The 12,090-nt window shown below is 46.0% G+C and overlaps 1 protein-coding gene across 2 annotated transcripts in view; it reads left to right on the top strand.

The window, feature by feature from the left end:
* Positions 1 to 12,090, top strand: part of VWC2L (von Willebrand factor C domain containing 2 like) — a 44,341-nt gene that overhangs the window by 11,121 nt on the left and 21,130 nt on the right. For both annotated transcript variants that reach the window (XM_054277931.1, XM_054277932.1), the window contains exon 3: positions 7,511 to 7,640. In XM_054277931.1, coding sequence (XP_054133906.1) covers positions 7,511 to 7,640 — 130 coding nt within the window. The remainder of the gene's footprint in view (positions 1 to 7,510; positions 7,641 to 12,090) is intronic.

Below are 12,090 nucleotides of genomic sequence, written 5' to 3'. Positions count from 1 at the left end.
ACTGCAGATAAATTATCTAATGACTTAATAGTTTTTTCCTGTTGCAAAGTCATTTGCAACCTGATGGTGTTTTCAGTGAGTGTGCTTGTCTATAATTACTCAACATATTGTTGATTTGAGCAACTTTCCACCTATGGAGAATCCAGGTGGTTACAGTTTTTTTTAGTATAATTTATATTGTATCTCCACTAGCTGGCTGGATGATTTTTATTTTATTAAGTAAGTGACAAAAATGAGAGAAATTTTTGCACTTTGAGGGTTTTTGTATTGGCACATACAAAAGAGCCATTTACTAAATATTTAACACAAATTAGATGGTTCTTTATGCACTGCTTATAGTGAAGCCAAGTGAGCAGCTCAGAAGAGAAGTGGGCAGGTTTCAGTCCCACCTTCAGGTGGAACTTGTTCACCAGCTCCTTCTCCACAAGTTTGGCACCTGCAAAATTTCTCAGCTGAAAGCTGTCTGAATTTTCCTGCAATCTTCTGCTAATCTGTCTGAGATCACAGGCAATTTCAATAACAATGAAAATGATTCTAATTTCTCCTCCAGGAGTATCTCTGATGAATGCTATCCCAGTTCCTCTTTTATTCCTCTCCCCTGGTTTATGACTTCCCACCTCAGCCATAATATGGAAGCCATTTTTGCCTCCAGATTTATTCATCAGGTCCTTTCAAACTTTCTCCCCTTTCTTGCTTCCTGCCAATAAATTCCCCACCTGAAACTGCAGCTACAGGGATAATTTCCATCAGAATTGCCATTGTCCATAGTGTCATTAAAAGTTACAGCTCCTCTTAAGATGAAGTGCCCAATTTGACAGACGTCACTCTGCATCACTCTGCTGTTCCTGCTGTTTTGTCTGCATCGAGCAGGATGCCTTCAGTCCAGCCTGTCTGAGGGATTCTCTCTGGGAGTCTCTTGAAAACTTAAAGAGAGAAGGATTGATAGCAGCCATGGCTTTCAGTCTTCCTTTTCTTGGAGCCCAGCACTTGCAAGGGGTGGAACACATCCAGAGTGTGGGCAGGAGGTGAGTGTGGATACAGCTTGTGGATCTGAATCTATGGCAGTGATGCCTTGAGTGTGCAGAGCTGCTAGCTGACATCCATTGCATCACAAACCACCTTGGCATCAGCAGAAATGCAGAGGATGGCACTTCCTTTTTACGGGGTTGGCACTTCTTTTTCTAAAGTGTTCTCAAAGGGGGAGAAAGCATTTCAACTCCATAATCAGTAAAACTGCCAAGAAAAGCATTTTTTTCCCTTTGCAGTATCACCTAGAAGAGGAACATCTTTTGGTGTTTTTGGTGTTTGAAGGAGCTGGGAGCTGAAATGCCTTTTGGTTTGGAGTGGTACAGACAGTCCTGGTATCTCCTCTGCCTTTGCTCTGAGGTGATGACTCCTTGGGTTTCCCCAGAGCTCAGAGTCAAGCCCACTGGCTTAGTTTTGTGCTTATACCCTCTTTGTGTTCCAGTCAACCAAGCAGATTGCTCCAGTCATTCAGGCCACGTTATAAATTCACCTTTTTGACTGAAGATCACCACAGGCCTCAATAACAGGTACACTCAATTCAGTGAAAATACTTGTATTGTCTTCCAATGCAGCCCCTGCATGATGATCAGTAGGTGCATTGTAACATGATTAGGTGGTTGTGAACACTTACTTTGTTCCCCAAAAGAAAATTCAAGTATTCCTGATACAATAGCTGTGAAGTCTGTGTTGCTGTGCAGCTGGTAGGAGCTGTGTCTGGTTAGTGAAGGGCTGTTGTGTGTCAGGCAGGTCCTTCTGCACCACTTCATGGGACCTTGGCAGTGAGGTGAAGCTTCCAGGATGGGATTAGGGCACAGCCTTGTACAAAAACTCTTCAGGCTGAGCTGTAGGAAGGAGGGGAAGAGAGCAGCACAACAAATCCTGATTACTGCATCTCAGGCTTTGAGCAGCCTGGCTCCAACAAAGATGTAAATCTTCCATGAGGCAGAAAACCCAGGTACAAAGAAAATGCCACACAATTCAAGGCCTTTTCTTGGAAAAGTGAGGAGAGGTCCTAAGTGTTAGGAAATGGCTGTGCTAAACATGCCTGGAGGAGCTGGTGTCTAAATTCATTGAGTGGAAGGTCTCTAGGAGTAACAGTTTTAATGATACAAGATCTACTGGCTCTTGAAATCCTCAGGTGCCAAACAGCACTTTAGTCTTGGAAGGCTGCTTGGAAAATGAGCAGCATTTTCCCAGCTCCTGGAGGGGTATGAGCCTCAAACCCCAAGTCTGAGCAAAGCCAGCTGGAAGAATCCCAACTGATCATAGGGAACTGCAAACTTGGTCTGAGACATCTCCTGGCTCGGAAACCAGTTAGCCTGGTGAATGTGGCAGCAGAGCAAAAAGTGAGGGAAATGGTTTCTCACTGACTGACAGAACAAACAGGTGAACAAAAAGTATCAGTCAGATGTCATCTGCAGGGGTTTTAGTTTGTCTTAGGTAAATCACTCCCTCTCCACCTCTCCAGAGCTGTTGGTGTAGAAGCAGCTAAGAGTGATGGACAAGCAGACAGAAAGACAGAGAAATCCTGATTGCAGGCAGGCAAGAGGAGGGCTGCAAAATGATGTTTCACAGATACAGATGTGCTTCCTCCGGTCACTCAGGGAGAGTATTCCCTACTTGGTGAGGACATAGAAAAGCCTTTCCCATGTTTGGGGCAGCAGAGGGGTGGCTCAGGTGCTGTGGCTATGGCCAAGACATGAGCTAAGGGAGAAATACAGAGATGAGGTTCAGTAAGTACTTGAAACAAGAGAATTCCTATGACTAAATGAGATGACTGAGGTGCTTCTTGCAAGGTCTTGCCTAAAATCTTGAAGTTTTGTGTGTCAGTTATTGGTGTGATTGTACCAGTTTAATTCAGATCTCTTCAGCTGTAGAAAAACATAAAGGAGTAGATTTAAACATTCTGAGTTCTGAATTCAGATTTCCATGTTCTTCTCTCCACCTCTCCCCTTTATTTGGAAATAATCAGTTTTGTGGAGTATTGCTTAAAGAATTGTTTGATCGTGTGATCTCTCTGGGTGCCCACCTTTTAGAGGACTTTTAGATGGCCTGCTCACAAAATAGACCTCTCAGAGGTAAAAAATTCTTTGAAACCTTGTGGCAGACTAAAGAAGGACCCAGGTGGTGCCCAACATTGTAAGAGAGGAGTAGCTGGATGATGTTAGCAGTCATAATTCCTACATCTGCTGGCATTTGCTTCCAAAAAGAGGGTGAAAGCAGTGGGGAGCTGGTGTGTGTGGGTGCAGGAGTGAAAATCGGGAGGTGGAGCACCCATATCCTGGTTGGTTTCCCCATTTCCCCTGCTCAGGGTGTATCTTGTTTTTCATTCTGTTGCCTTTGCTGCCTTTTCCATGTGTTTGTTTATGTCGTCTGTCAAGTTTATCATTATGTGCCCGTGCACATAAAATCTTTATTAGCCGTGTGTATTTTCTATTCTCTGTTCTAATTTCCCTTCCTTCTTGCATTGTTAACAAACTCTGCTGATTGCAGATGTTTCCCATTTGACAGCACCTGAGACTCAGGTTTTCCAGGGAGTGCTGGCTCCTTCCTCCAGCCATCCTGAGGTGTGTGATGGGGCCATCCTACACAGAATTGCCCAGGGACTGAACCTGCCCTCCCAGCCAAACCTGGGCTCACACTCCTCCTTGAGATCAGTAGAACAGAAGAGAAACAGAAATTGGGCTGTGATCTCAGGGGTGGTTTGGAATGGGTTGTGCAGCTCCAGTCCTTTTGAAGTGACTGGCTGAAGGAGAGATTAGGGTCAGTGCAGAGACTGAGAAGGCCCCTTGTGCTCTGTGTCCCATTTCAGCTGCTGTTAAAAGCCCATGGAGGGTGGACAGATGTTGGCCACGTCTGCTTCCCACCAGCTTGGCTTGACTTGGCCCCTCCCCTGACAACAGCATCCAAGAATGTATCACCCCACTGGCTCTGAGGGTCACTGCTCTCACCCCCATGAGGAGTGGAGACGGGGCAAAAAGAATTTCAGTGCTGCACTGGTTTGGCCAAGTCAGGCTGCTCTACTGACTGATACCTTCTACAGAAGGGCTCAGCTTGCTCCTGACAGAGTCATTTCTGGAATCATATTGAGCAGGGCAGGACCATGGAATGGTGTGGATGTGTATCCATGTTGTGGCTGGGCATTGGGAGCACCCTTTCCTTTTGGGCACGGGTCAGAATGTTTCTTCATCAACAGCTCTTGAAATCATGCCTAATAAATCCTTCCCTAGAGAGTTCTCTAAGAGATTATTCTGCCTTGGACACAGGAGTGGGTAAATTACCACAATTTGTGATCCTTTAATCTTAACACTCTTTCCAGAATACCAGTTTAAGGGATGCAGATAAAGCATTTGCACTGTTCATGTGGGACAGTGTCCTCTCTCCTTCCTACTCCAGAAAACCCCCTGTGATTTTTCAGTATCCTTCAGCAGGGATGAGAGTTCCTTTTCTGGAACTGTTCTTTGAGCTTTGGTGGCTACAAAAGTGTAAACCACCCCTCTTTCATGGGGGATAAATCTTTGAATTGGGAAACAGGAAACAAAACTTAATGACATCCTCTGGTGGTTCCCTGTTCTTCACTGGTTCCCAGTTTGTCATTTTGCTGCTTGGTCTTCCTGCTGCCTGTACCGACAGACAGAGGACTTTTTGGCCAGTGTCCCAGAATTGTTCCACAAGAAAGGTAGCACCAGGGAAAGTAATAGGTTGGATACAGAGCCTGCAGACAACAGTTTCAAATGCTCAACCAGTGTGCCTGGGGCAAAGTCCTTTCTGAACGGGCAGGGATTTGCAGATCACATCCCAAAGCACATCCCATGGAAGAAAGTGCCCAGGCTCTCATAAACCAAGTGGACAGGAGGGCAGGAGTCCCCCATGGTGAGTGGCACTGACAAGTGACCCAAGTGCTCAGATAGAGGAAGATCCTGGTGACAAGACCAAGTGGCTTGACCTTAACACAATGAGGAGGAGGAGGTGGCAGGGAAAGGTCTGGTTCATGCCAAAGCTGCCTTTTCATCTGGTGGCTTAGGTCGAGCCTCTAAAGGGGTGAATGATGCCTTAAGTTTTGGCTTTTATATTTCTCAGATTCTGTGCTGCTTTATTGTGTAACACTGAGCTTCATATTAAGTGTTAGCAAGCTCTCTTCACAGGGTAGGTGAACAACAATCCTTTTCCAGCTTGTCCAAGGACAACTGTTACAACTCCAGACCCAAAAAGTGTAAACAATGTGGGCTGAAGAGAGAAAAACAAGGAGGATGGGACTTCATAGCCTAAAGCTGTAATTGGACAATTAACTCCAATATGCAAATGGAGCAGAACTTATAAAAGTGTAAGACCTTGTGACTGGTTGTCCATTTTGTGACCATTTTAGTTCATCTTGGGTGCAGCCCTGGCTGGGCTCTTGTGCTGCCCAAGGTGTAACCATTGAGGCCTTTTAATAAATCCCTGCTTTATTCTTTAACTCTGTTCTAGGTCAGCCTTCTGAAAGCATCAGTTCACTGTGTTCTGCCAGGGTGTGCTTTCCTTCTCTAATTGTGTGCAGCTCTTCCTGCTTGGAAAGCTGCTCTGAGCATCAGGCAACATCCTGCTTTGTCACAGTGTCATTTTCAGGCTGCACCACCAAGGCTGAGCAGAAGATGTGTGTGTCATGTCTCATCTGCTCAGCTGCAGAGTCATTCAGGGGCAGCTTCTGCTTGTGCTGATCCTCTTTGAGCCCTGGAAAAGCATCACTTATTCCTCAGCATTGCAGCCACTGGAGTTGTGAGGATGGGTACAAGCCCTGGAGGAGATGTCAGTGAAAGTTCCACAAATCACAAGATCTAGCTCTACTGCTCCTTATAATTAGTGATTAAAATGAGTAAAAACAAAGCAGCAATTTTCTTATTGATCCCTCGGCAAATAGCTCTGTCTGTTTTCTTCTGTATTGTTTCTTCCTATTAAATAGCCTTGAATAAGAAATGTCAGTCAAATGAATTTAGATTCCTGGTGCTTCAGACAGAAATCAAAGCAGGATTGAAAGAGGAGCGATAATTAGAGAGAGGAATTCCACCTCCACACACTTCTTCCCTTGCTCAAGGAGTGCTGATTTTATCTAAATTGCCAAAGCCATGAGCAAATGAGAGGTGATGGGAATTATAGACTGCAGATGCTGAGACAAAGCAAGGGAAGCTTTAATTAGTGCATTTGAAGGTAGAAATAAATTTCCTGGGAATAAATTATTCGACTCAAGACACATGAAGCTTCTTAGAGGTGAACTGAAGAGCTTCTTACAAGCCACAAACAGGGCTCACAGGTTATATCTATCTTGTAGAAATGAGTGACCCAGCACTGAGGTCTGAAATACATCAGGATGAATCCTTCTTTCTTTGCATCCCACTTTATTTTCTAATATTGAGTAATATTTTCTAATACTGAGGAATTCCCACAGCTGCAGATGGACATAAAGCAGAATTTTTCCCAATACCCACATTTACTCACTGAAATGTTAGTGATGGATGCTGAGAAACTGGGAGTTACATATCAAACCTACTGGAACTGAAAGGAAGTTATTTTCCTTTCAATTCTCCTTTTATTCTCCTTCCTTAGCTCTGCTGCCATGCTTTCATGACACCAGCACACACATAAGGCACTGGGAACCTTAAAACACTGACCTTTCTATGTTTTCAGCAGATTTTCACAGCTTTTTAAAGGTTGAGACAGTAACAATTTGGAGGTGGGTAGAGCTTCCTGGCCAAATTGATGGTGCTGAAACAAAACCATTTTGCTGGGTGCTGTAATCCTGAATTCCCTGACTCAGCAGAGTTACTCAGTCTCCCAATTATTTATGTATTTATGTGGGACTGTTGCTCACAAACCTTGTTGAAGCAAGCAGGAGAGGGGCCAGGCTGAGATCTCATGGTTGTGTTACAGGAGTGCTCACAGACCCCTGAGGCAAGTGCTGCACAAACACAGAATAAAATGGGTTTGCCCCTCCAAGAGCAACACTGTTCACCTCTGCCCTGAAAAGTGGGAATGAAAACACTTCAAGGATGCTGGGGGATGGACAGGCCATGCCAGCAGCACCCTTCTAACAGCTTGGGGGTGCCTGGCACTGGTGGTCTATGTGAGAGATGGGTATGGCCTGGAAAATCAGCCTGTCCTCCCTTCCTGGAACAAACCTTCCACAAATCCTGCTCTTCTTCTGGCCACACAGATGGGTACAGCAAGGTACAACCTAGAGGCTGCAGCTCAGGTTTTTTGGCAAAGGGACCTAAAATCCTAAAAGACCTGCCACTCTGCATGGGGAAACAAGGCTCGCTGGTTTTTCTGATGTTGTGGTTTCCTCTTTCCGCTGTTGCTCCGTTGTGCCAGAGGTTAACTTGTATCAGCCATGATGAATGACTCAGTCAAGGGGTATTGAACGCTGATGTGTTTATCTTGTGGCAAGATGGGAATGTTGCAAACTTGTGAGCTGCGGGAGGCCGCGGGCTAATCTGAGATTTGTTCCTAGCCCTCGCCATGCGAATGGTGTCGCTGCGAGCCCAGCAATGAAGTTCACTGTGTTGTAGCAGACTGCGCAGTCCCCGAGTGTGTCAACCCGGTCTATGAGCCAGAGCAGTGTTGTCCTGTCTGCAAAAATGGTAAGAAAGAACCGTGTTGGCTTTAACAGAGATACAAAGGAAACTTTTGATTGAAGTGCTGTTACTGGGTTTGCTTCCATTGGCACGGGCTGGTCCTTCTCCTAATGTTTTGCTTATGGGGTGAACATTTAAGCTGCCCTTCCTGGCCTGTGGCTTCTCCTTGAAGCAGATGGAATGGCTGGCTTGACAAAGGTTTTGTGGGATTGAGTCCTGATGTCAGTGATTGTTCTTTCATTTCTTTGTTATTTTCTCAAAATTAGTCTAATGGAGAACCAAATACATGAGAAAAGAGAGGGCCTTTGTCCCTGCATTAATGAACCAATGGTTATTGCCTAAGGCCAAGGGAAAACTCACCAAAATCAGTGGCAGAACTTTTCCTGTGGCCAGTAAGACACCCCCAACCCCAGAAGAACCCCATTGTGAGCTGTGTGCTGGAGTCTCTGTGCACCACTGGCCCCCATTGTCCTGCTGAAGTGATTTCATGAATTAGATTCCTCAATACTTTCAAGAAATGTTTTGGAATGACTGGAAGTACCTCTTTGGAAAATAAACCTGTTTCCAAAAAGGTCTCCCGGGTCTTGTACCACAGCCTGCACTCACATACATCTCTGAAACAGCACCTTTGTCCTAATGTAGATGTGAAGACAGATGAAAAGGTAAGGCAGCTGCACATAAACTTTTTCACAGCTTTCTAAACATGTAAGAAATGGCTCCTTGGATTCATCTCCTTGTGTTTAGAATTCACTATCCGTATATATTTGCTCTTACATACATCACTGCTGCTGGATAAGAGTAATGGCTGCTTTTGTACCTAAATGAAAATGTTGGTGAAGAAATAACATTTTCAACACATTTTCTGCTCTGTCAGACAGAGTAAAGGCAAAGAGTTGAAACATAAAATACTTTTACTGAAGGAACTTGAAAAATTAAAAATGTTTGCAAAATTACACCATAAATATTACTTGAAATCCTGAGGTTTGTATCTGCATTTTTGTTCCAAAATATTTTGTCAGATTTTCATTATGTGTTTCTGTTGGAAAGCAGAAAATGTTTGTAAGAAATCTCATTGGTTTGCTTTTATTGCTGAAGTTCAGAGGAGAGGTTTGTTACCCGGCTCTGTGAACCACCTTTGTGTACAGCTGTGTTTGGGTGTGAGGTTTCTCGTCACACTCTCAAGATTGGTGTCCTGGGTTGGTGACTCAGGCTGTCCCCAGGCCTGTCACCGAGCTCAGACCCACTGACACCCCAACAAACACCTCTGGAGCTTGTGTGGCCTCTATGTTCCTGTCACGTGTGGGGCACCATCCCAAATCCCCTCATTTCCAGTGGCAGCACATCCCACCCAGCCTGTGTCACATCAGTCCCACCTGTGGGCATCCCTGGCCTTCCCAGGAGTGCAGGCTCACAGGGGCTCTCACAGCCCCAGGAGCTGCCGCATTTCCCCCCAGGACCACGTGCCCCCTTTGGGGGCTGGTGGCTTTCTGTGATGGTGACCAGGGCTGAGAAGCATCTTTCTTCCCACAACAGCCAGGGGGAAAGGGAAAGAGCAGCTCCTGCTGGTGGGACAAGGACAGGAGGGCAGGAGGAAGATCAGCTGTGTGCTGAAGGGACTGTGGGACACAGTGAAGTCATTGGAACCCTCACAGGGAAACCAGGAGGCTTCATCCATGGTTTTACCAAATCTCTCCACTGCTCTCTTTGCTCATCTCTTGGGGATACACATAAAGCTCTACATCTGAGACCTGTTTTAGGCAGGAATATATTTCCCACCACCCCCTTCAGAGCAGCCTGGATGCCTTGGGAATGCTGGTCTCTGGGGCTTGCAGCACAGCTCAGCCAGGGGAGGTCCTGGCAGTTCCTTGGGATGGAGGAGCATGTCTGCATGGGGTGCTGTGGGGGAGCTGCACCCCTGCTGGTGTCCCAGCCTGGCTGTAGGGAGGGACACCCCTCAGCTGGAAGGGCTTCCTGCTCCTCCAGCTGCTGCTGGGGCTGGCTGGCTTATAGCTGGCCCAAGCTGGCGGTTTTGGCTGTGTCCTTCACAATGCAATGCAGTGATTCCCGCAGTGACAGAAATTGGTAGGCACCAAGGCAGTTCCTGTGTCGTGGGGAATCTGATATCAGAGTTTGTCACTGCTCCTGGATGTGGCTGAGTGTGGCACACACCATTCACCTTTCTCTTACAGTCTGAGAGATTAAAATGGAAGTGTAGCAGCCATTCCTGTGGCCCTTCCCATCTGAATCCCTCTGACACATCCTAATGAATGAGGAGCACAGTGGTTTCAGCTCTGTGTTCATCTTGAGACCAACATTTTGTCTTGCAGCTCTCTGCTTCAGCCAGCCAATTAAAGCTCAGTTTCACAAATGCATGAAGATAACACAAGCTGACAGACCCACTTAATGACTGAAACACCCTTTTAAAATTTATTTAAATTTATTTATTTATTTATTTATTTATTTATTTATTGGGTAGCTTTTGTCTTCTGCCAAAGTGGTGAAGACACAGTGCCATGTTCTGATGTGATGAAAAGATTTTAGTCCCTATGGTTGTAATTTCAGGCTGACAGACAGAAGAGCACAAGGGATACAGTTGTTGGGGGGGGGAGTATTCTCTGTGGTGCAAATCCTCAATTCAAAAGCTACCCCTTAAAGTTTTGGTAAGGAAAATCCTCATTTTAGGTTAACCACAGCCCTGCATCATTTGCTGCACTCTACTAGGAGCATGGCTTGCCTGCTTGTTTAGCTGTTGCTGCTATTAATGAGGGAATAATTCTCTTTCCATGCAGTCAGGTAGATTTTCATAACCTTATTAATTATGTTCTGCCAAGGGCAGAAGTGCTGTGATTCACTGAGCACTGGCACAGGCTGCCCACAGAAGCTGTGACTGCCCCATCCCTGGAAGTGTCCAAGGCCAGGTTGGACAGGGCTTGGAGCAGCCTGGGATAGTGAAGGTGTCCTGCCCATGGCAGGTGGTGGAAGGGATGATCTTTGAAATCCCTTCCAACCCAGACCAGTCTGGAATTCTGTGATTCTGTGATAATGCAAAAATCTGTTGGTTCTAACATTCCTGGCCTGAAGATTCATAGAAAGCCAATACTCATTTCTTTCCCATCATTTAAGAACAGTCTGAACAAATGGCTTGGGAGATTTGCTCCTTCTTGGCCAAAGAAACGAAATTGTTATCTCGTGCCTCACTAACCACAGCAGCTCCTTCAAGGCTGGCTGTTCCTGGCAAGGGATCCCACATTCCACACTGAGCATGCAGATTCACTGGGAGGCTCCAGTTTGGGGGTGAAGGAGGCAGAGGACATTTTCTCCTTCATGTCCTATCATCCAATTTGTCAGAGTGGATTTTGAGGGCGATGGCTCCAGGTGCTGTGCAGCATTTCTGTCACAGAGATGAAAGGTCACTGGATTTCACGTTTCCTGGTAGTGACAGACCGCAGAATTATGGCCTCGAGTTGTTCTTTCCAGTTCCTGTGACTCCTCCAGACAAAAGTGTGTCACTGCTGTTAACTCTCTCCTGGGTGGGATCTCCAAGTGCTTGGCACTGTGAGAGTGCAGCTCGTGGTGCCACCACCTCTGTCCCCCTGCCCCAGGTTCTGCTGCAGTTCTGTGAGAACATCCCCCCTCTGCCTGTGCCAGAGCCAAAATTCCCAGCCAGGTCTGCACGGCCAGGGCTGCAGAGGTGCCTGTGAGGTGTTCTGGGCCCTCTCTGCTCACCCTGTGCCCTTCATTCTCAGAGCTCTGCTTGTCCCTCCCCATAAACCCATCCACTGCTGTGGGGTGAGCCCTGCTATTGGGGTGTGTGTGTTTTAGCTCCCTGTCCATGCATCACTTGGAGGTTGCTCTTCCCATCTCCTTCAACCCTTTGGATGTGGTCTGGGAGCAGGGGATGGGGGCATCCCCACTGTATCACCCCTCACATCCCTTCATCTGCTTTAATCTGTGCTCCAGATGAAATGGGTTCCTCTGCTTTGCCAGCTCCAAGCAACTCTCACCTGCTGCACTGCACAAAAGGAGAAATTCCCTGTGCTTCATTTTCTTGAGGGATGAACAAAACAAATATTATACATTTTTGGGTTGGGGTCTGGTTTTGCCTCTAATTTAAGTTTTGTTGTCACCAATCCTCAACAAAAGAATTTGTTGCCCAAGGAGCCAGATAAAAGCTAACATGTCCACAGTGAAATATTTCCTGGCAAGTGTGCTTACTCAGCCTGGGCTTCTGAAGACATTTGTGATGGAATACTGGGCAGCAGGAAGACATTTTGTAGATAATGTGTCACTGAGTCTTTAATTAAAGTTTTAAATTATCACACTTGATACAAATTTCCAAGTAAAGAGGCTGATCCTGCCATCCACACACAAGTAAAAGATCCCTTTGACCTTCAACAGATTTTACATTGGTAAAATAGCATGTCTTCATGCAAAGCTCTTGTGGGTATTTATTATA

This window comes from Melozone crissalis, unplaced genomic scaffold (assembly GCF_028551555.1).
Source record: "Melozone crissalis strain CALT ecotype California unplaced genomic scaffold, PUWL_Pcris_2 ptg000023l_1, whole genome shotgun sequence".
NCBI classification, from domain to species: Eukaryota; Metazoa; Chordata; class Aves; order Passeriformes; family Passerellidae; genus Melozone; species Melozone crissalis.
The sequence above is the reverse complement of the archived record's forward strand: the minus strand, read 5'-3'. Positions and strand labels throughout refer to the sequence as shown.